This window comes from Malaclemys terrapin, chromosome 3, assembly GCF_027887155.1.
Source record: "Malaclemys terrapin pileata isolate rMalTer1 chromosome 3, rMalTer1.hap1, whole genome shotgun sequence".
In the NCBI taxonomy this organism is placed as follows: domain Eukaryota; kingdom Metazoa; phylum Chordata; order Testudines; family Emydidae; genus Malaclemys; species Malaclemys terrapin.
This window is the reverse complement of record NC_071507.1, coordinates 52,116,616-52,139,575: the sequence shown is the minus strand read 5'-3', so window position 1 is coordinate 52,139,575 and position 22,960 is coordinate 52,116,616. Positions and strand designations below refer to the sequence as shown.

The 22,960-nt window shown below is 42.8% G+C and overlaps 1 protein-coding gene across 1 annotated transcript in view; it reads right to left on the bottom strand.

Annotated features, from left to right (window-relative positions):
• The window catches only part of CNIH3 (cornichon family AMPA receptor auxiliary protein 3), an 83,216-nt gene that overhangs the window by 11,929 nt on the left and 48,327 nt on the right, over window positions 1–22,960 (bottom strand). The window contains exon 3 of the mRNA XM_054023038.1: window positions 22,533–22,580. Within this exon, the coding sequence (XP_053879013.1) occupies window positions 22,533–22,580 (48 nt within the window). The remainder of the gene's footprint in view (window positions 1–22,532; window positions 22,581–22,960) is intronic.

Sequence of the window (22,960 nt, the reverse complement as noted above, 5' to 3'; positions counted from 1 at the left end):
GCACGGGAAGGTGAGTTTCAGAGTCAGTCTCCCTTTCAAACAATACCCTGCCAGCAGCTCCCTCATTTTTCTAGCAACTTGAACTTCCCCACTGCTGCAGATGAGCTACCTGAGGCAGTCTCTCAGGAAGCTCAATCCCAAACCACTGGGCTTCTTGTTTTCTGTATATATGTTGTTGTTGTTCTCTTTACAAAACACCCCTGGCTTTTTATATAGTTATTTGCCCTTTTGTCATTATTCTATTGCATAGGAATTGATTTTTCTTGTATGTGCCAACACTTATAGCACATTACATCATTTTCATGGGAAATGAATATTCTAACTTGGTCCACTGCTGAATAATGCCATGTTTGAACCGACACAGAAGACAGATTATAGTAATTACAACTGTAAAAGTGTAGTGGTGGCGGAATAAATATTACAAAACCTTCCTTGTACTAATGGATCCTGCACCTATGGAAAATCACCTATCACAGCCTGTTCACCCAATTATTGCTAAGTCACTCACTTAAGAGCTAAGAATCTGATACTAATTAGAAGCCCTTAGTTCAGAGCTAATGCCATGGAATATCCCAGTGCAATTGGAAACTCCACAATTTTTCCACTTCTCGAGGAGGACCCACTGCATCCCTGTGAAAGTCTCCCCCTCTCCACCTTATTACCTTACACCTCCAATTTCAAAAGCCCTAAATACCAGACACCATTCCTTCTTTCAGAGAATGGCTAGATGGGATTCCCTTCCAAGCCCATTCATGCCATTCTTTATCCAGCTGTTAGGTGACATAAACTATCCCAATCCCTCTGAGCCTGCATCCTCCCTATCATTCCCATCCTGAGGAATAAAAGGGGAGAGGACATGAACTGGAAGCTCGGTCTCCTTCATGTAACACAAAAACTGTTCACTAGCCAAGTGGAAACAAGTCTGTTTACGTTAAGAGTAGATTGGTCCCTTTCCATCCATATAGCAGCAACAAGCAACTGCAAATGTTTCATATGCATAAAATCCGCCAAAGACCCAAATCTGGGCCTGATGTACTAGGGTGCAACTCCATCAGTGATGCTGCATCAGTTTATACCAAGTCTGTGTTTGGCCTAGAGCCTCTTTTCCCTTCCACCCACTGTAACTTCAACTCCTTTTATCCTCCACACTGCAGGAACAGTCAATGAATGGACAACATCCAGGTCCCCAAAATCCATCTCCTTTGGGAGTCTGGAAGTGTCTGAAGCACCTCCCCGATGAGGTCTGTGCTGAGAAGTTTGCCATTTTTTCCACATGATCACTTACTAAAGCTGGGTGGTGGAATTTATCTGCTTTCATGTCAGTGGAAGAAGGGAGGGGGAGTGGAATCCATGGTTTTCAGAGCAGAGAGTTAATTTAATTTCACTTTAGAGTCCATCTTAATAGAGCTCACCCAGTGCGAGCATGGGTTTATTGAGAAATATCAGTTGCCAGATTAAAGCCTTTGTGAGAACAACAACAAGTGATTACCCTATTTAACAGCTATTAAATTGTGCTAATTGCAAGCTACAGACCAAGCTGGAAGAATTCAGTGCAAACTACTGGAAGAAAATGAACTGGATTATACAGAAAAATAGTGGCACTTTGGAAGTGTGTGCGTTGCTCTGGAACGGGCACACATCTGGAACGCATACACTGTGAATGTTTGCTCCCTTTGTCACAGGCACCGAGACGGTTGATGAACTGTGTATAAACACACCACATTGTATATATATTACATTTTAGCATTTGCAACAATCTCAAATATTTTATTCAAGTGCAAGTTCCCCTCTTGCGACACCCACACCTGTCTGGGTGTCTCTCCAGCCCACCTTAAATGCCATAAGCGTGGGGTGACCATATGTCCTGTTTTGGCCAAGACAGTCCCTTTTTTAAGCCCTGTCCCGACATCCCAATTTTTTGGGCAAAACTGGGCGTTTGTCCCGTTTGCTCTTGCCAACTGATTATCAGTTGGTAAAAGCAAACTGACAAATGCACAGTTTTGCCAAAAAAAGTGGGGTGCAACTCCTCATGGGCCATGGAGGAATGTCGGGGGGAGTGAGCAGCAACGCTAGCCCCGGGCAGGAGAAAGGGCTCAGGTGAGCAGCTTGGGCCAGGCCAGCATCACACGGGCAGGCAGCAGGGGGTCTTGGGCCAGCCCGATGCATGCGGTTGAGAGGGTGGCCTTGGGCCGGCCCTGTGCGAGCAGGCAGTGGGGTGGTGGGGCGCGCTCAGGCTGGCCCTGCGGGTGGTGGTGGGGGGAGGGGCCTCACGCCAGCCACGTGAAGTGGGAAAATTTCCTTTGGGAAAATATGGTCACCCTACCCAAGCAACACAGCTTCCACCACTTTCTTTGGGAGGCTGCAAAAAGTGGTTGGCACTAAGAACAGGTTTGACCGAGGCCCCTGGGTTGCATGCTTACAAAGTCCATACTGAGCCCATGACAGGACTTATAGCTTCCCTCCTCCAGCAGAATCCCCAAGAGAGTGCAGGTGACATCACCACCAGCTTTGTTTTCAAGTAATTTAGCAATAGTGACAAAGGCTGGACTGGCAGCCCTGGAGATCGAAGTCCTCTAATTATCTGCAGTATAAGTACATGCCTGGGGAACAGAGGTGCACGCTTCCTTGCACTGCCTCACCAATGTGCCTCAGTCAGGCAGGACCTGGTTATGGGGCGAGAGGATGATTCAATCCCGACACCCAGCCAGTCTTTGGCCATTTTTCTGAGATTGGCAGCAAGATTGACAATTAGTACCACATCCATTCATTAGGACCTGGGAAACCACTATCTCATTTCACAGACAAGTTCATATTGATGAAAGGGCCTCAGGGATCAGTAAAATGAAGTTCAGACATCTGCATAGTACTGGAAGGCCTCTAAGGCCGCATCCCTAGGGTCTGCCTGAGGTTGGCAGTTTCATGAACATCAAGTAACATGCTCACAAGAAAGACACCGACATGTCTCAACTACAATGAATGTCCACCTGATGAGGCAGAAGCCCAGTGGGAAACTGAGCAGGAGCTGTAACCGCTTTCCAATCCATTTAACAGGAAGAGATGTTAACTCAATCCACTTTACCTATTGTACTTATTTTACTCATTTGCATAGAGCCTCTACTTTGAGGGATTAAGAGTCTGATCCTGACTCCACTTAAACTTGCATTGAACTCAATGGGAAGAGAACCTAAATCTTTTGTTTGGATAATATGAAAACTTTTATTTTCTTCATATCAAACAAATCTGTCAGGTTAGTGATTCAAAGTTTGTCAGTGACTTATACACAGCTCATCAGAGAATCAGGTGTATAATTATGTTCCTGAGAGCTGCTTAGGAGTCTGTTCTCAGGAGGCCATTAGAAGCAGCGTGGTTGCTAACACTTATTTTTGGCACAACTTTGTTCCTATGTTGCTCTATTATCACTGCAAGGAGACATATTTAAAAGAATCCATTCTGGCTTGCTGTGTGAAAAGTATTGGAGGAAGCAGACACAAGAGCAATAGCTCAACGGACCTACGACATTAGCAATGGGGTGATTAACATTGTCTTGAGTTAGAAATGAAGAATATGAGCTGAACACATGAAGAGAGGACCAAGAGGTGAAGCTTTTCACAGGGCCAGATGACAATAGAGATAGCAAGCATCTCTAGGTCTGGATGCTCATCCAAATTACATGAATTACACATTTGTGCCAGAAACCAGGACTCCCTTCCAGTCATGACAGAGGCATGGAGTAAGGATGCAGATGACAAGGTGAGGCACCGAGGGAACATAGTAGACCAGGAGATGGAGGACATGGAGTGGGTGTGTAGCAGTGCTTCATTTGTACCAGGGCTGATCCATGGCACCTCTAAACTTGCTGTGTCAGTTATGAAAGTAAAAAAATTCCTTGAGTCCAGCACCTGTTTCATTACAAATTAAGTACTGGTGTGCAGGGCATTGGGGTAGGGCGTGCCTGGGTGCAGTTGGCTGGGTGGGTATGAAGAGGAACAGGGAGAGGGAGTGTCATTTATCTATGTTAAAACGCTTCAAATTTTGTGCGTGTAAAACTTAAAACACAATTTTTAGCATAGATAAAAACTCAAGTTGGGTAGGACCCTACTCCCTGTGAGTGGTCCCAGTGAAGAAAATGGGATTACTCATGGAATAAGATGCTAGTCAGTGAGTAAAGATGAAAGAATGTGGCTCTTGATAAAAAACATATTAAATCACAAGTAGACTCCCAAAGTGCATTTCTATTAAAGAAGATAACAAGAGAGCAAAGCAAAGGTGGCCTGCCCAGTGTAAACAAATGGGAGTGATAGTGAATGAGGAAGGATTATATGCCAGTGTGGAATTAGCTGTATCCCTTAACTCTTCATTTCCAGACTTCCCAGATTTTTGTAATGGTGTCTACATTTTGTAAAAATTTCAGAACATTGATTCTGGGGTGGTATCTGTATGCCACTGAAACACATTGCCAACTTTAACTATATGAGTTTTTGTGAGCATTGTATAACTTTTACTCTACTATGCCTATAAAAGTATAAAATAGGTGTTTATTAATAAAATAACCATTAACCTCAATCCTTCTGATAAGGAAAGAGGGACAAACACTATGATCTTAGTTGGTTATCTTCCCATCCTGGTATCTGCCTCTCTGCCCCTCTACCTGGAGATGCAGTCTCAGACTCTCTATTAAAGGACTGTATTTTGTTTAGCACCTTAATCCTTGCAAAAAACATTTTAAAAAAGGAGGATGCAGAAAAGCAATATTGAGTAATTTAAGAGAGTGATCTCTACAGTACAATGTTTAAATACTGACATGTGATAAATATGATTAATAAGCAGGTTCCCTTTCCCCAAAGGATATTCTCATTGCCATGGTGGACATCTTGCCATGTTAGCGTACATACCTGCCACTGCATGAAAAAGATTTCATCTCTCACAGCTCACAGGCAGGAAGGATGGCCTTATGGTTAAGACCCAGGACCAGGAGATTTGGATTCTATTCCTATGTCAGCAACTGGCTTCCTGTGTGATCATGAGCAAGCTACTAAACCTCGCCCCAATTTCCCATCTGCAAAATGGAGTTACTTCTCTCCTACCTCAATCTGTTATGAATCTGAAATCATTAGTATCTATAAAATGCATTTTGAGTCTAAGATGGAAAGTGTTATCAAAGCACCTAGCATTTTTTAATTATCTGCAACATGCACACTGCTGTTTCCACAGTGACTTTGGGCTCAGCTGTGAGCTGCCTGATGTGTCTGTGAAGAGGAATGAAGAAACACGAATCTGTCCCATCCCGTTTCCCATTTCCTCCTCTCCCCGACTCCTCAACCTGCACTGCTGTGTGCATGGTGAGAGCATCAGCTGTGGGATTGCCCCTCTCTGTCCTTCACAAGTGGGAAAGGAATGGGCAGAGACTTGGCTTCATCTCCATCCCCCCAGCCCCAGCATGCTGGACAGCACAGCTGAGCCAGCCTGGAGGGGGAAATAAGCAGGACCAGGTATATGGCTGGCACAGCTTCCTCCCTGGAGCAAGGGGGAAGCCGAAACAGAACTGTGACTCTGGGTCACAGCTATGGGCTGCTCCTTATTAAGGCTTGTGGTAACCATACGACCTAGCCCTTTGTGAGCTATCCCTTCCTTATTCACCTATGCAGGCACAAGAAGGATGTAGCTTTTCATTATATTTTGTTAAGCACTCAGAGACCCTGAGGTAACAATACCTAAAAATAAAAATAATTATTTTCTTAACCTTTGGAAAATGCAGAACTCAGCAACTTGCAAAATTTCACTGAAAATAGTTTGATTTGTGCTGGCAAGATGCATACATAAATCAATTTCAATGATGAATGAATTGCCTACAAACAAGGGCTGGACTTTCTCTAGATGCTATACGTTCTTTCTGCACTGGTTAAGGGTCACTTTCCCAGATAGGCAGGGGTACATTCTATCCATTCATTTAAAGCTCAGGTGATCACTCGACTATTTTAACCTGAGCTCACAGCAGATAATAGACCACTTATCCATTTGATTTGACCTATGCTATACGACAAAATACAAACCTACGAGACTGGCATATTTATTTCTTCATTGGTATCAGTCTGTCAATGACTTCTTTCCAATGGGGAGGAAAAATACCCCAAACCTGAAAGATCATTTTTTCTTATCTCTTATGTAAAAACCTTAGACTCAGGCTCAAAAGCACCTTCCTTCAAAGCTCTGATATTTCTGCTTCAAACAGACTTGTCATTTAGCTTTAGCTTTCTTTCTGTCTTACCTGAAATAGATGTTACAATAAGGCAGATATTTTGTTCCCTTTCTCTTTATGAAACATGATTCAACATGCTTCAAAACAAAAATGAACTGCTTGCAATTAACTCAGGCACAGGGATACCATTTACAGGAGCCTAGAAAGAAATTCTTGGATGGTATCAATGCCCTGCAATACATAAATTACTAGTCCTCTGATGGGGCAAGAGCTTCCTTGTCAGTTATTTAATAGGCAGCGGGTTTAAAACAAACAAAAGGAAGTATTTTTTCACACAACGCACAGTCAACCTGTGGAACTCCTTGCCAGAGGATGTTGTGAAGGCCAAGACTATAACAGGGTTCAAAAAGAACTAGATAAGTTTATGGAGGATAGGTCCATCAATGGCTATTAGCCAGGATGGACAAAGATGGTGTCCCTAGCCCCTGTTTGCCAGAAGCTGGGACTGGGCAACAGGGGATGGATCACTTCATGATTACCTTCATTCCTTCTGCAGCACCTAGCGTTGGCCACTGTCAGAAGACAGGATACTGGGCTAGATGGACCTTTGGTCTGACCCAGTATGGCCGTTCTTATGTTGTGCCAACCCTGGGTGAATGGGCTTCACGTGGGGCAGGGGTATGCACAGGGATGGGAGAGGTGAAATCCTCCTCTGCCCCTGAAGTTCCCATATAGCTTCCCCTCCAGGTCCCTTCCAGCACCACCCAGGTGGTAGTAGCAGCTATGGACCACTAGGCTTCTGTTACATGGTGTTTCTGGCAAACCGGTCTACCTAGTTTACATCCCCACAGCACCTGATTCCATTGTCCACCAGAGGAAGCTGCTACATAGCATTGGAGTTTGGTTCACAGAGGTTGTGGAATTCCCCCTACCTGGCCTCTCTGTAGATTGCCACCCATGGCACATTTACTGTGTCTTGGTGTTTGTGGACTTGCAATAGAGGGGGGCGTGGTTTCCTGCATCATGAATTGATGATCAGAGTAAAGTTGTGCTATGATAAATATTATCTCTAAGAGGGTTTGGACTAGGGAGACCGACATATGTTGCTGGAGTGGCATGAGGTCACTCCAGTGATGTTAGGCATCAAGGAGATGTGCACAATCAGGTGAGAGAAAAGGACTCCTACTTCTTCTCTACACCCATTTCTTTCCCACTCCTTCCCTGCCACCATTTGGATTTGGGGAGGGAGAAAGCTCCTTGGAAGCTCTGGAGGGATGACCAAGTATCAATCAACATGAGACAGCCTTGAATGGAGACACTCTTGGATTGCATATGCACTCACCCAACCTGCTGTCAGTTTCACCAGCTCAGCAGGCCAGAGATTCCTTCAAAGGGAAGAGTCTTCGGAGAGTTTGCAAAAACGTGGACAAACACACTGAGTGAAATCCTGGCCCCGTTTAAGTCAACAGAGAGCAGAATTTCAAATTATTTTTCTCAAGGATAGGTCTTGAAAACTTGGACATTTCTAGTTTTCAGAGACATTTGAGTGCCCTGGATTTGACTGTATCCCTGTTTTTATTCAAGAAAAATTAACTTTAAATAGAAATGTTTTACACATGATAAAACCTGATAGGGGTTTTGAAGCTGCTCAAGATATCACCTGACAGTGGAAGCCAGAATTCTATTTAAGGGCTGGATCTTCTCAAGCTGGAGGTTGTCTCACTGGCTGACAACAGGAAGACTGACAAGGATGAATGTGGTGCAGGAGAGTCCTGGGATTTTGAATGGACATTAATCAAAATGCAAAGGGCTCTTGGAGTGGTGAGAATACTGGAAGGAGGTGTGTGTTATTTTTGCCTAGATCTACAACTATTGTGCTTTGTCTATGAGTAAAGTGTATCTTTACTCAGAGGCAAAGTTTAGAATTCCTTTCTACAGTCTGCATGTTCCCTTGTTTTAATTGTTACAAAGTCCTTAAATGGATAAACAGTAGCCCAGAATACCCATAAGGGTGTGCTTAAGCTGTTGGGGAGACTTGCAGGGGTCAGAACTGGTGTTGGGGCCTATGACAGCTGCAACGTAGAGTTCCTGTCATAACTATAAAGGGAAGGGTAACAGCCCTCCTGTGTACAATACTATAAAATCCCTCCTGGCCAGAGACATCAAAATCCTTTTACCTGTAAAGGGTTAAGAAGCTCAGGTAACCTGGATGACACCTGACCCAAAGGACCAATAAGGGGACAAGGTACTTTCAAATCTTGGTGGGAGGAAGGCTTTTGTTTGTGCTCTTTGTTTTGGGGGTTGTTCGCTCTTGGGACTAAGAGGGACCAGACAGCAATGCATGCTCTCCAAATCTTCTGAACAAGTCTCTCATATTTCAAACTTGTAAGTAACAGCCAGGCAAGGCATGTTAGGTTTATCTTTCTTTTCTCAACTTGTAAATGTTCCTTTTGCTAGAGTGGTTACCTCTGTTTGCTGTAACTTTGAACCTAAGACTAGAGGGGGTTCCTCTGGGCTCTTTGAATCTGATTACCCTGTAAAGTTATTTTCCATCCTGATTTTACAGAGATGATTTTTACCTTTCTTTCTTTAATTAAAAGCCTTCTTTTTAAGAACCTGATTGATTTTTCCTTGTTTTAAGATCCAAAAGGTTTGGATCGGTGTTCACCAGGAAATTGGTGGAGAAGTCTCTCAAGCTACCCAGGGAAGGGTTATAGTACTTGGGAGGGAGATATTCTGGGTGGGGAGGTAGACAGAGTTTCCCAAATAACTCATTAATAATTTGGGTGGTGGCAGCAAAACCAGATCTAAGCTGGTCGTTGAGCTTAGAGATTCTCATGCAGGTCCCCACATCTGTACCCTAGAGTTCAGGGTGGGAAAGGAACCTTGACAGTCCCATATCCCAGAAAAAGGGATACAAGACAGGGGTCTTCTCCCTGGGAATGTGACTGAGTTGCTAGACTAAGAAACAGTGTCTAGATGCTATTCAGTAGGCTTAAAAGCACATAGTATTCAATACAGCAGCCTGGTGTCTGACCACAAGGAGTAGTTCAGCCAGAGCTGAAACACTTTATTAGGGAATAGGATGAGACCTTCATGGAGGGAAAATTATCCCACATCTGTCAACAGTGGTGTTTCTAGTACCTTCCTCTAAAACATCTGGCACTGGCCACTGTTGGTGACAAGAGATGAAGTAAATTGATCAGAGAACTGCAATTCCTTTGTTCATCTTTGCCTCAAGTCCCCATCTGCAAAATGGGGACAATAGTGCCTCCCTACCTCAGAAGGATGTTGTGAGGGAAAATACATTAAAGACTGAAGTGCAAAGATACTATGGTAATGAGACCGTATAAATACCTAATAGAAATAGAAAGATCCACCTTGTTCCTCATCTCCCATGTCTCCTTTTTCTCTTTTTCTTTTTGCAGTGGGGATAAGTAGTAAAGACATACTTTCCACATCCAATGGGAGATTGGAGAGGATGCACCTCATTTCTGATTTATCACTTAGAGCTCTCCCCTTACACTCATCCCTTTCTTTATCAACTCATCCTTATGTCTTTTTCACTTCTCTTCTTCCATTCCAGTCCTGTTCAGTACAAAGCAAATGCAACACACAGTCCAAGAGCGATTGCAATTTCAGCTCATTATACTTTGACAGGGCTTCTTTAAATAATTTGTTCCTGAACACCAAACCATGCAGATGCCCGCTTCCATAAAGTTTATGAACTTACTCTAGTCATTGGGCACTGCATCCTGTACAGCCTGCCTCCAGTAGTCAGTGACAACTTCAGGCACTTTAAAGCTAAGAGACCGGGGGCTTGTCGGCATGGTGAATTACTGCTCAGCAAGCCAAAGTGTGAAGCTACAGTGCACAAGCTTGCTGTGCAGTAACTCGCCAGGTGGACACTGCTACAGCGCGGTAAAGCCTCAGAATACAGGCTTAGTGTATTGGTGCTTGAAAGTGTAGTACACTAAGCTGCATTCTGGGACTGTCACTGTGCTGTAGTGGTGTCCACACAGTGAGTTACTGCATGGCAAGCTGGTGCAGTGTTGATTCACACCCTCACTTGCTGTGCAGAAACTCACCATATAGATTCGCCTTGAGACGAGTGAAGGGCATAGTTACAATCTGAAATAGAATAAAGAGGACATAAATAGGCCAGTGTCAAACTATAAATATGGGTCAAAATCAGACTTTATGTAAGCAAGTTCAGTTCCATTGACTTCAATGGAGTTACAACAGTATATACCAGTTCTAGATTTGGCCCATTTGTACGAGAAGTGGTTCTGGACCATTTTGATGAAGCTTAATTCCAAGTGTTGCAACTGGTCCAAAGCAAAAGCCTATATCTGAAAACCTCTAACTGCCTTTGGATCTGGGTCTGATCATCATACCCTGATCAACCCTGAATTTATACGGTGGTGTATACCAGTATTGCTGCTTCCACTCAGAAAGACGTGGCTAGCTATGTGGATTGCAGAGGGAGCACGATAATGGAAATGGAGTTCATGTAGCTGCATAAACGGGCAGAGTCCAAACTACTTTCCAAATATCTCATTTGCTTTTCCTATTCCCTCCCACATCCCCTGCAGGGAGATAATGCTCCCGCCAGAGCTAAGAAACCTCTTTCCCCAAGTTGTGCAAACTGGTGACAGTCCTGCTGTTTAGATAAACTGCAAATTGTTCCATTTCTTCTCTGACTAACAAGAGACTCTGTACAGAAACAGTCTAAAAATAAATTACACATAAGGCATGATTTCCATGAGCTAGCTGAAAATTTTGTACTAATGTATTTTAACCTACTTAAAATCTTATTTTCAATAGTGTAAGACTAACAAGGTTACACCCCATTATAAGTGTTTTAAACATGTTGTTAGAACTTCTTTAAGGCCAAGGTAAACATTGGCTTTACAATGCAAGGGGGGGGGAGAAAAGAGGCTGCATTGTCAGCCCTGGAGACAGAAGTGCATTGACAGAACATGTGCAGCATGTATCGTGGAACTGCAAGCTTCTCCACATGGCCTTGCTGATCTACTGCGGAGCTGACCAACACCGTTAGGGGCTAGAGGATACTACCCTCCCTATGCCTATATTCAATCCTTGGAGTCTCCACTGATACAGTCTGCAAAAGGACTAATTGTGGAGGTGGTAGTTTTGTGGACTCCTGCCCACTAAAACCTGGGCTGAGACCATTCTAGCTACATAATCTCGGGGTTTTGTACAGCACACATCACCAAAGTATCTAAACACTGAAAACCACCAAGTAATTTCACACCCACGAGCCATCAATCAGACTAATAGTTGTAAGTCAGTACAGAGCTGGGCTGGATTTGCATGGGTGTCCTAAAGATGAAAGATCCCATGCTCCATTATCAAATCCCTAAGTCATCAACTCCCCCAAAAGCAGCAGACATTTTCAGTTATGATTTATAAACTAAAAGGAATGCAGCTTTCTGCATGCTAACAGAAAGTTGATACCATGATCACGGGGAAGAGAAACTGAAAGTTCTTGCCCCAAATTCTTCCAGGATCTGTTTTGGACAAATCAGTAAATTGAGAGCTCAAAAACAGCTAAGAAAGCATATCATAGAAACTGCTAGGGTTACCATACATCCGGTTTTTCCCGGACATGTCCGGCTTTTCAGCAATCAAACTCCTGTCCGGGGGGAATTGCCAAAAAGCTGAACATGTCTGGGAAAAATACCGGCCAGGCACTTCCCCTCCCGTGGCTGCTCTGCTCCTCCCCTGACTCAGACTTCGGCTCTGTTTAAGAGCCAAGCTGCCTGAGCCAGCGCTACCGGCTGGGCGCTTCCCCTCCCGGGCTCGAGCTGCACTGGGGAAGCGCTGGCCGGGGGCGCAGGGTCTGGAGGCTTCCCGGCAAACCGTGAAGCTGGTAGCACTTGGGCAGCCCTTTTCGCGTGGCTGGGAGGGAGGAGGGGGAGTTAGGGCGGGGACTTTGGGGAAGGGGCGAGGAAGGGGCGGAGTTGGGGTGGGGCCAGGGACAGGGCCCGTGGAGTGTCCTCTTTTATTTTTTAAATATGGTAACCCTAGAAACTGCTGAACTTCAGTTCATTTGCAAATTTGACACCATCAGCTCAGGATTAAACAAAGACTGTGAATGGCTAGGCATCTACAAAAACAGTTTCTCCTCCCTTGGTTTTCACACCTCAACTGCTAGAAGAGGGCCTCATCCTCCCTGATTGAACTGACCTCATTATCTCCAGACTGATTCTGGCCTGCATATTTATACCTGCCTCTGGAAATTTCCACCACATGCATCTGACGAAGTGGGTATTCTCCCACGAAAGCTTATGCTCCGATACGTCTTTTAGTATATAAGGTGCTACAGGTCTCTTTGTTGCTTTTTACATATCAGAGAGATATTCCAGGCTATCATTAAGAAATTTACCAAAGTAAGCAAGTGTATTTTAAAAATCCATATAGAGTTACACTGATGATCAATGATGAGATTTTCAAACCAGAAAAGACATGATCTAATTAGCTAGTATTACAAGCAGCTCTGGATGCAGCATTCTCCAGAGACAGCCTTTTTACAGCATATGCAGACAGACCTGAGACTAAACCAGGCAGCACCCAATCCTGTGAAAGGTACTGAATGCTTAATCCACTTAATATCTATTGAAGCATCCTTGTGGGAGGCACTCAATACACTGCAGGCTCATGCTGGTTTGGAGAGGCAGTGGAGTTTAGTGGGTAGTGGAGTAAACTAGCACTCAGAAGATGTTGGTGCTATTCCTGGCTTTGCTGTGTGACCTTGGACAAGCCCCTTTGGCCTGGCTCTACTTAGGTGCCCGAGTTCTGATTCAGGCACCATTGTGATCCACAAAATTCCTGCTTGGCTGCCATCTAACCCTATAGGCACCTAAACTCACTTTGCGAGTAAGTTTTTGCAATAAAAGCTCCCTTGGTGCCTATGGTTCTGCCCCAAGCACGTGCACAGCTGCCTCACCCTAGGGGTCTGGATGGGTATCACCTGCCCGAATTGCAGTGCAATTCACAAAACGTTCCTCTGCCTAACTTGCGGGTGGGGCCTGATCCAGTAGTTGTACTCAGAGGCCACTTAACTCCACACAAGATAAGGTGGGAAGGTGGAAGCCCTTTCCTATAACCCTTAGCCCAGAGGTTAAGGATGTGGGAGACCCCCAGTTCAAGCTTCCCTTACCCCAGTGAAAAGGAATTTCAATAGAGATGAGTGCTCTAATCATTGGGCTATAGTGTCAGTCTCTCTCTGGCTCAGTTATTTAATTCAAATGGAACAATTTCAATATGACAGACTGACAGGCCCCACATCAGATTATCCCATAGTCCAGTGGTTAGAGCACTCACCTGACAAGTGGCAGAGCCCTGTTTAAATCCCTTCTGCCTCTCAGGGCAGAGACAAGACTCGAACAGGAGATCTCCCATGTCCTGGGCAAGTACCCTAACTATTAAGCTAAAGGGAGGGTCTCTTCCCTGCTTGGTTGTTTTGTTTGGAGATATGCTCAGAGGATGCCTGCCTACCAGATCAGGCCTGCATGCGCATTAGACAGATGAACACACCTCTTTCCCTGTTCACCAATCACTAGCAGAGCTCAGCACCTCCCTGTAGTTGACGTTAGGTGCCTACCTCCATAAGAGGGGCAGGGCTTTGAATACACCACTCTCCTCAGCATCTCCCATTGGCTAGCTTAGGTGGCTCCCTGCCTAGTGTGCTGGGTTTTGTGGATCGCATTCTAAAGTGCCTATCTCTCCCCAGGCATTGCATAGGGAGCCTAGCACTTAACTTAGGCTTTGTGGGTCACAGTGCTGTTCCAGTGATTTTCTAGGTGTCTAAGTCCTTTTGTCGGCCTTCCTACCTCTGTTTCATCTCCCACCTTTTGTCTGTCTTGTTTATTTAGATAGTTCCTGCCCTGAAAAGCATACAATTTCTTACTATGTGTTTGTATAGCACCTAGCTCAAAGGGGCCTTGATCTTGGTTAGGATTTTGAGGTACTCCTGTAATACAAATAAAAAGAATCAGGCTATCATGATAAATGTGGAAGAGTCCACACTTCTGCCAAAGATCATTTTAAATAATGGAAGCAAAAATGAAAGGGAAAAGTAAACAATGGCAACACAGAAGTTAGAAAGAAAAAGTTATTACATATGCTATTCATCCACACCCTGACCAAAACAGAATTGCTCCCTTCAGTATATTTACCCAACATTTTTGTAGGCTGCTAGATAGGTAAAAGTTTCTGGTTATTTATTGAATCAGAACAGAGATAGTAACAAAATGCTCAAGTGAGCAGCTTAGTGAATAAGACCACACACACAAAACCCTTGTTAATCAATTTCATTACGTTTTTTCAGGTAATCAAATAGTTTAAGAAAGTCTTTGTGGTTCCAGTCACAGAGTACATATTTAAGGCCAATCCAAACCTGTAAAGGAATCAGGATTCCTGAAAAGGTTTAAAATGGTATAAACCCACTTCAGGGGAAAATGGTTTAGCTGGTCAGTCCTTATAGGACCCAACCCTTGTTAAAAGTAGAGATGAGCCTGAAATCAGATCCAAACACAACCTGAACTTTGGGAAAGTTTGGGTCTGCAGCTGTATTTTATGTCTGACACACCTCCCTCAAACTATGGCTTGAACTAAAACCCTAGACGGAAAGTTCTCCGAACAGATCTGAGCTTCAAGTTTGTAACAAAAACTGAAACCAGGCACATTCATCGTGGTTTTGGGTTTTAATGGCAACAGTTATTTCAACTCAGTACAATAAATAGAGATGGGTCCAGGCTGTCAAGTTCAGAGAGGGATTCAAACTTCCCTGAAGTTTCGGGGTGTTCATAGCTGGAGTGTCAGTATGCTCCATCATTAGAGAAAGGAGTTATGGACTTCAGATCTGAACCCAAATTTCCTTACATCCACAGCTATTCAGATCACATTTTGTGATTCAGGGCCATCTCTAGCTAGAACCAGTTTGCAATTGTGCTTCAAAGTTAGAAGCAAATGGTTTAAATACCCAAGAAAATAATATGAGATGATAAATATTTAAAAACTTTAAAATTATAACACTGATTCAAATCACTTTATGTGCAGCAGTGTCTGCTAGGGCAGAAGCTTCTATCTGTATTGTCTTAAAAGGACACTTAAGCTATTAAAATGTGAACTGAATGATTGCCCAAATAGCTCCAGCACAGTTTGTACAAGCATTGGTTATTCTTCATAACTAATTGACATTGCCTTTTGATGTGAGTTTTAGCTACCAATCACACAGCAGGAGGAGCCTCCTGCAGGATTTCCTGCTGCCCAGCTGGTGAGTCAGACTCAGCGGTGTCATGATATTCATGAGGTATGAAAGAGAAAAGCATTAGGTATGCCAGGAAATATAGCAGGCATTGAGAAGCCACTAACAAGGATGCAGTCTTTGGACTCTAACATGAGTGGACAAAGTGCATATACTCCATCTTTGTTACAGTCTCTATCGATGGAAGGGATTCATGTAATGCCAGTTTCTGTTCTCATTATGGTCTTTGTCCTACGAACAATTTATCAAAACTCAAAATGCATCCTGCATTGTGCTGTGAAATATCACAGCAAGTTCTGCTACTGCCACAGACTTAATTTACCTGATTTTCACTGGCCAACAATTCAGTCTCCCTCTCTGATGACAGAGGCACCTAAACTGCAAGACGAAATTTTTTACTATTCGTTAGAGCAGGAGACAGCACCTGGTATGTTACAAACCGGGCAGTGAAGACAATACAAGATTCTCTCTAAAGCAGACCTATCTTTACAGTATGGCTATGCTGTAACGTTTACTTTCCTTATTAATCCCGGTCTAAATTAGGAACTGGTTCATTTTTAATCAGTGCTGAAAATGATTTATAGTGCTACTAAAGGTAGGGGTATAGTCTCTATAGATCTGTCTTTTATCAATCTTAGTCCCCTTCCACACAGACTCTAATTCCAGTTCTGCTTCTCATATCCCTATCTTGCTTGAAGTTAACTAGCTTTGCAACTGAGGCCTGTTCTGAACTTAAAAATTAGGTCTATCTAGCTATGTTGCTCAGGGTTGTGAAAAATTTCACGCCCTGAGTACTGTGGTTAGGTCGACCAAACTCGCAGTGAGCCACACCTAGGTTGATGGAAGATTCTTCTGTAGAGGCAGGTATTGCCTCTCGGAGAGGTGGATTAACTACATCAATGGAAAAACCATCAGCGTAGGGAGCATCTACATGACAGCTGTGCCACTGTAGCATAGACATAGCCTGATTTGTTGGGCTTGTTTACACTAGACGTTAGGCTGTGTCTACACTGGGATTTTTCAGATCCCTAATTCCCCAATTGGTGCAGTTCCAAGTGGTAACTACTTTGGTGGATTTAGTATAGACAGAGCTGAAACCCTATAGGGTGGTAAAATCATATCTGAGCACCCGAGCCCTGCCTACAGTACATCTTCCATCATTGAGGCAGCTCCACTGATGATAGCAATGGTGGGAACTCTATAACAGATAAAGCATCAGCAAGCTCTGGCATTTTAATCATTGTATTGCCTAGACTGGCACTGAGCAGGATGAGATCACAAGGTGGTTAAAACACCAGCAGCTTGTTTACACTAGGGTGCCACCATGTCTACTATTGGTGGAGCTGAACTATGGTAGCAATTTTGGGAAATTTTAGGAGTAAAAAAGCTTGTGTAGCTTTCTCTTCTCACTGTCATGAGCTATTCTTCAGGCAAGGCAAGGCAGTGAGTTAGTACACTAATCTTTTACCTCTGGGAGTCAAGACCTCTGGGTTCTAATCTCTGCTCTGCCAGTAAATTGCTAGATGACCTCCTTGTACCAGTTATTTAACATTTCTGTGCCTCAGTTTAGTCATCTGTAAAATAGGGCTAATGATAATTACCTACCTCATAAGGCTGCTGTGAGAAATTAACATTTGCAAAGTGTCTTGAGATCTTCCAATGGAGCAAACTGGAAGAAGTGCAACATATTATCATTATGGGCCTCTCACCCCTAGAAGTGTTCCATCCAGGTTATGGCTGAGGGACATTGGTAGGGCAGTGTGGTGAACCTAGCACTACTGCTGTCCATGCTCTATCTTTTCTGTGGAAAAGTGATAGTAAATTACAAAAGAGGACTTTAGTCTCCAGGATTGTCTTACATAAATACACCAAAAATAAAAAGAAAGATACAATGTTTATCTTTCAATTGTAAACCCCCTCCCCAAAATCCTATTTTTCTTTTACACAATTATCTGGAACATCTCTGGGGGCAAATGTCCCTCTCGAAGTCACTTTGTGGTTACAATTGCTTTGACTCTGGAAATTTGCACTGTTCCCTGTTGCTCTTTCTGAATTTACCAACAATAAATAAAAGGATAAAGATCTGACTCAGCATGTCTCTAATCCTGTAGCTCCAGAGATATTATGTTTGGCCTAGCATAAATGCTTTCTTTACAGGTGTAGAAAAGGTGAGAGATCTGTCTTTTATCAATCTTAGTCCCCTTCCACACAGACTCCAATTCCAGTTCCGCTTCTCATATCCCTATCTTGCTGGAAGTTAACTAGATTTAAAAACAAACCCTCAGTCATTTTTTGCATAGAGTCATTTTTATTGCTCATGAAAAGATGGCTGTGAGCAAACTGGGGTCTGGAATTTATCTGCTGAGAGAGGATGTTATGGGGGATTTCCCTTCCAGACAATGTTCTCCTTTAACCTGGAAGGACTTCCCTGTTGGGGAATGAGGTTAACAGTCATTGTTCCCAATCCATGCAGTCCATAGTCACATCTGAATTGCTACCGGCTATAAAGTTGCCACTTTTAAAATTTGTCCTCTGGGGTAGTGTCATAGTATTACAATGTTCACGCTCCATCGCATTGCCAAATGTGTTAATAAAGGAAAATCCTAACTGCCCTTAAAACCAGAAGAAAAGAAAAGTTTCCAACAGGCATCTGTCATAGAAATAAGTTTCTCTAGAGAATGTTGTGCAGTGCACCAATAATGTAATATCGTCATCATAATTAACTGTAAAATATTAAAAAAATACTATGGTATTTAATGAGATACAAATTAGAAAAAATTAATATAAATGAGAAAAATTCCCATTAGATCATTTGCATGAGGAGTGTCCAGTGAACCAGGACAGAACCCTATTTCCAGCTCTTCCACAGATTTGATGTGTGAATTTGGGCAATTCATTTTCCCACTGTATTTCTGTTCCCACAGCTGTAAAATGGGAACATTAGTACTACTCACCTATGGAAAAAGCCTTGTTACTACAGATGGTATACGCTAAGTATTATAAACCACCTTTTAAAAATCTCATAGCAGTTACTTGGCATAGCAGGCTGCAGTGTCTCTTGCCAGTTCAATTCCTCCTTCCTCCACCTTCTCAGGGATGATACAGGAGTAAGCTCTTGACGTGCCATGGTAATGTAGAATGAGAACAGCTTGCTCCAAGTCAGACACATGCTTCACAGCACTGCTCTGCATCCAGATTGCTGAGGGGAAATCCACAGCTCTTCTACCTCTTGCCAGCACTGTGGCTGTGTCTACACTAGCCATTCTTCCCTACAATTTCCCAGTGTTGCTAACACCAGTTCAGCTCCACCCATGGTACCAACAGCAAGTAGGCCACTAGCATTTTAACTACCATGCCTTTCTCTACTCATAGCTGGTCTAAATGACATGATGGTTGAAAGAGAGACATGGTGTGTAAGGTAATATCTTTTACTGGACCCACTTCTGTTGGTGAGAGAGACAAGCTTTTGAGCTACACAGAGCTCTTCTTCAGAGCTGGGAAAGGTACTCTCTTCAATATCCTGTGACCAAAATGACTACAATAACACTGCAAACAGTGATAGTTAAAACACCATTGACACATTGCCTAGAGTAGAGCTCTCACCAGCAGAGCTGCAAAATTGGTAACAATTTTAGGAGGGGAAAAGCTAATGTAGACCCAGCCTGCACGGCTATCAGCATCACTAGCACATACTTTAAGTTAATCAGCTTGTGTAATAAATATGTGGGCATGTACATACACACAAAGTGTATGATTTCCACCTAAACCACATATGACTGGAAGATCATACTACAGAGCTCCAAAAAACAGGCCTCAGAGATAAAGGAGAATTTCAGTATCACACTGGGAAGCCAGTTTTAAAACTGGCTTCAGGAAATAATATCTTTAAGGCATTTACATTGTGATCCAAAGGATCACTCAAGTCTGAACAAAGCTCAAAACCTCTTTGTAATCAAAGCTTTATTGTCTAGCAGAAATTTGAGCAGGTCTCTCCAGCAGAGGGCAGTGATACACATACATAAAAGCCAGAACATCACATACATGCCACCTGCTTTACATACTGCCTGAGTGAGATACTGTTTTCAGGGTATGTAAACATTTTCCAAAAGTAATTCACATCAGATAGTGATGTTTGTGAATGTTCTGGCTGTAGTGGGATCCCTCCTTTGTCAACCCCACCATGCTTCAAAACTCAGTCAAATTATGTAACAACATCTAGTATAATCAAATACGTACACACAAGCTATGGTCAAACCCTGCTAATGAGCTCCATGACATTAAAAAAACCTAAGGATTTACAAGATAATTCTGACAAACCATCCAGTCTCTTCATCCATTGGGGCTCACTATATGTGACTTGTATGGTGCTGTATTCATGATTACTTGTGAGAGACTCCCCTGTAGAACCCTGGGACAGTGAAATGAAGCGCATATTTACTGCCCACTTATAAATCCCTTTAAAATAGAGGTTTATAGACAAAAAACAAGAATTCAGTTCTAGTGGCATTAACAGTAAGACTGCTGGCTTTATGTTTGTAAAGTGCTTTGAAAAGGTTAGCCAACCCCAACACCCTAGGAAACAGGTATGTTACTATTTCCCCATTTTATGGAAAGGGAAACAGGCACACTGAGGTTAGTTACCCACAGCCACACACAGCAGTGTTATAATAATCAGAAGGTCTTTTAGAGTTCATTACAAACTACATATTCCCTTACATTTTCCTATGTCCTTAAAACACTTAGTATTTTAATTGCTTCCCCAAAGCTCTGCCACTAACCATGAATGCTCCAGAACGGCTATGTACAAAAAAGCGATTGTTAGTAAATATTGGACTTGAAAAGACTGCACATCTCTGTAGTTATTCCTTCTTCCGCTTCCTGTATCACATCTCCCAATTAAAACAAGTGTGTCCCCAAAGAACCTGGGAGGAGAAGCTTCATTAACAAACCATTTAAGTGAGTTAGAAGTCTGATCCCTGGTGTATGCAGTATCAGTAATTAGCCCAAAGGCACCATCTTTGCTGTTAGCAATGAGGCTCAGGCTCAATAAAAATTAAACTTTCCTATGGGCAAGGACTCCCCTGGGGACTCACATATATTAATACATTTGCCACCCACCTGTTGCTTTCTGTCAGAAAAACTGGGACACAGCTGGAAACTAGCTGACTGCTAAGTCAGCAGAATGGTTCCTGGAAAAGAACGGATTCTTTTTTATGTTGTTTAGCTAGTATGGATTAATATTTTCTCTCGTCGGATGCCTAGTGCAAGTGATGACACACGGTTCTTGATAGCAGTGTGCTCACAATTGTTCCCATGATCAATCTAAACTGGTATAAATCAAGTTATTCAACAAAAGTGTTTTATAAAGTAGGGTCCCTCCCTAGTGCAAACACAGTTGTTTATAACATAATCAGGCCCTGGGATCAGGCTGAGCCAGTACTTAGCACTGCCAAGATCACAACATTTTGAAACTGAGTTTCCCAGCTGTTCCGAACATAGTCATGTGCAGTCAATAGTGTTAGCTATTTCATTGCTTATCACAGTAGCAGAACCATCCACCTACTCTGCAATTACAGGCAGAATTAGGAGCTCAGATACAATGGTGATGAGAGCACTATATAGGAACCTGAGTACATTAGAGTAGAATAGCTTGGGATTGTGGCTGCAGCTTGAGTTGAGTCCCACCACTTTTTCCTTCTACTATCTGTCCTCTGAGTTAGGCTCCTACATACAATATCCTGGGAAACTGTGCCAGATTCTGCTTTCCAATACATGTCCAACTCACAATGAAGTCAATAGGAGTTGCAAGGATGCATCTCATGACAGAATTTGGCCACTGAGCCAAATTCCCCCCAGTCTAACACTATTGACATCAAGGGAGTTGCAGCATGGATAAATTTGGCCCACTGTATTTAAACACAGTTGATAACCTATTAAGGATGGATACAATGCAGCAACAAATACTTTCTAGTCTGGACATTCTAATGACATCTTCTAAGGGCTGGAATGTTTTGCTAATTATCATGATGTTGCATTAAATTCTATAACACAGTGCATAGGTACACTTAAAACTTTTTTGCAAGGTCAGGTCTTTTTTCTTCATCTGTTCAGAGACAGAATGGCTTAAAAAGACAATGTAAGCAGCTTGCATAATATAGTGGCTAAGTACATGTGATCATGTCTACAGCTAGTGTTTGGCCTGCTTCAAGGTTAAGAGCCTTGTACTCACTTCCAGCTAACGGTGTTGCTCCTTTAGCACATGTGTTAAGGCATTGTGATTTTGGTCCTGATAGTCACTGGTGCTATTCTCCCATTGATGAGTTTACGTTACAGCTTACGTTGAAAACTCCACCCTAAGGAAACCAAACATGTTCAGTGTTGGTCTAACTTTGCATCCAATGAAATCAATGGGACTTTAATGGGAACAGAGTTAAGCCAACACTGAGTGCTTTTTAAAATTCCATTCTTAAATTACAATAGAATGTGTAACCCATTACTAGATGAGTCCTACAGAGAGCAGAGCACCCTTTACTCCCATATAAATTGAAGTCACTCAGCACCATCATAAGGTCAGCCTCTATAATCTCAACATTCTCATTCAGCCTGTAAGAAACTCAAAAGGTTGAACTCATACAAATAAAATGCTCCATTTATCAAATAATTAGTAAATGACTGTCCAGCAAAGAATAATTATAAACCTCAGATCTTGATGGCAGCACAAGGGCATGTAACCATAACTGTCACAAGTTACATCTCCAGAAACCAATCACCACCTTCAAAAAGCAGGTTATTAAATCTGAACCTGAGAATGTTCTGAAACGTTCGGTTCTTGTCAGGAAATCCTGACTGATGGCAGCCCCTTCTCATTACCTCCACTTTGTTTTTCAAAGGTAACACGGATTCCAATTTCTGCACTGGAATCTCAGATTTCATGAGTGATGGTGGAGGATCAGTGAGACGGGGAAATGAACGTACCCAGAACAGCCATCTGATGGTCTTAATTCTCTTCAATGTCATAGAGCTGTGTTGGTTTATGCTCACCTTTCGCAGAAGAAAGCAGATGCGCTCAATGTTTCTTAGTCTCTCTCGCTGTCAAAGAAAGATGGGAAAAAAGTGGTGGGAGGTTATATTGTGTAATTAATTGAAGAAAATATATCAAACATAATGGGCCAAAATCACCCATGGCTTATATCCAGATATCAACAGAGTTACACCAGGGATGAATTTGGCCTACTAATATTTATTTCTCAGATATTACTTTAAAATTGATTCATTCAGTTGTCTAAACACCCTTGTGAGAAAGGTAATTATTATTCCCAATAACATATGAGAAAACAAACCAGAGACAAAACTTAGCCCTAAAGTTAGCAGGGCAACAACTTTGAAGTCACTATTTGTGCCTTCCTACACTAAGGCTGAATTGGTCCAGAGAGACTGAGGCACAAACTTTCAGATTCCCACTAACTTCA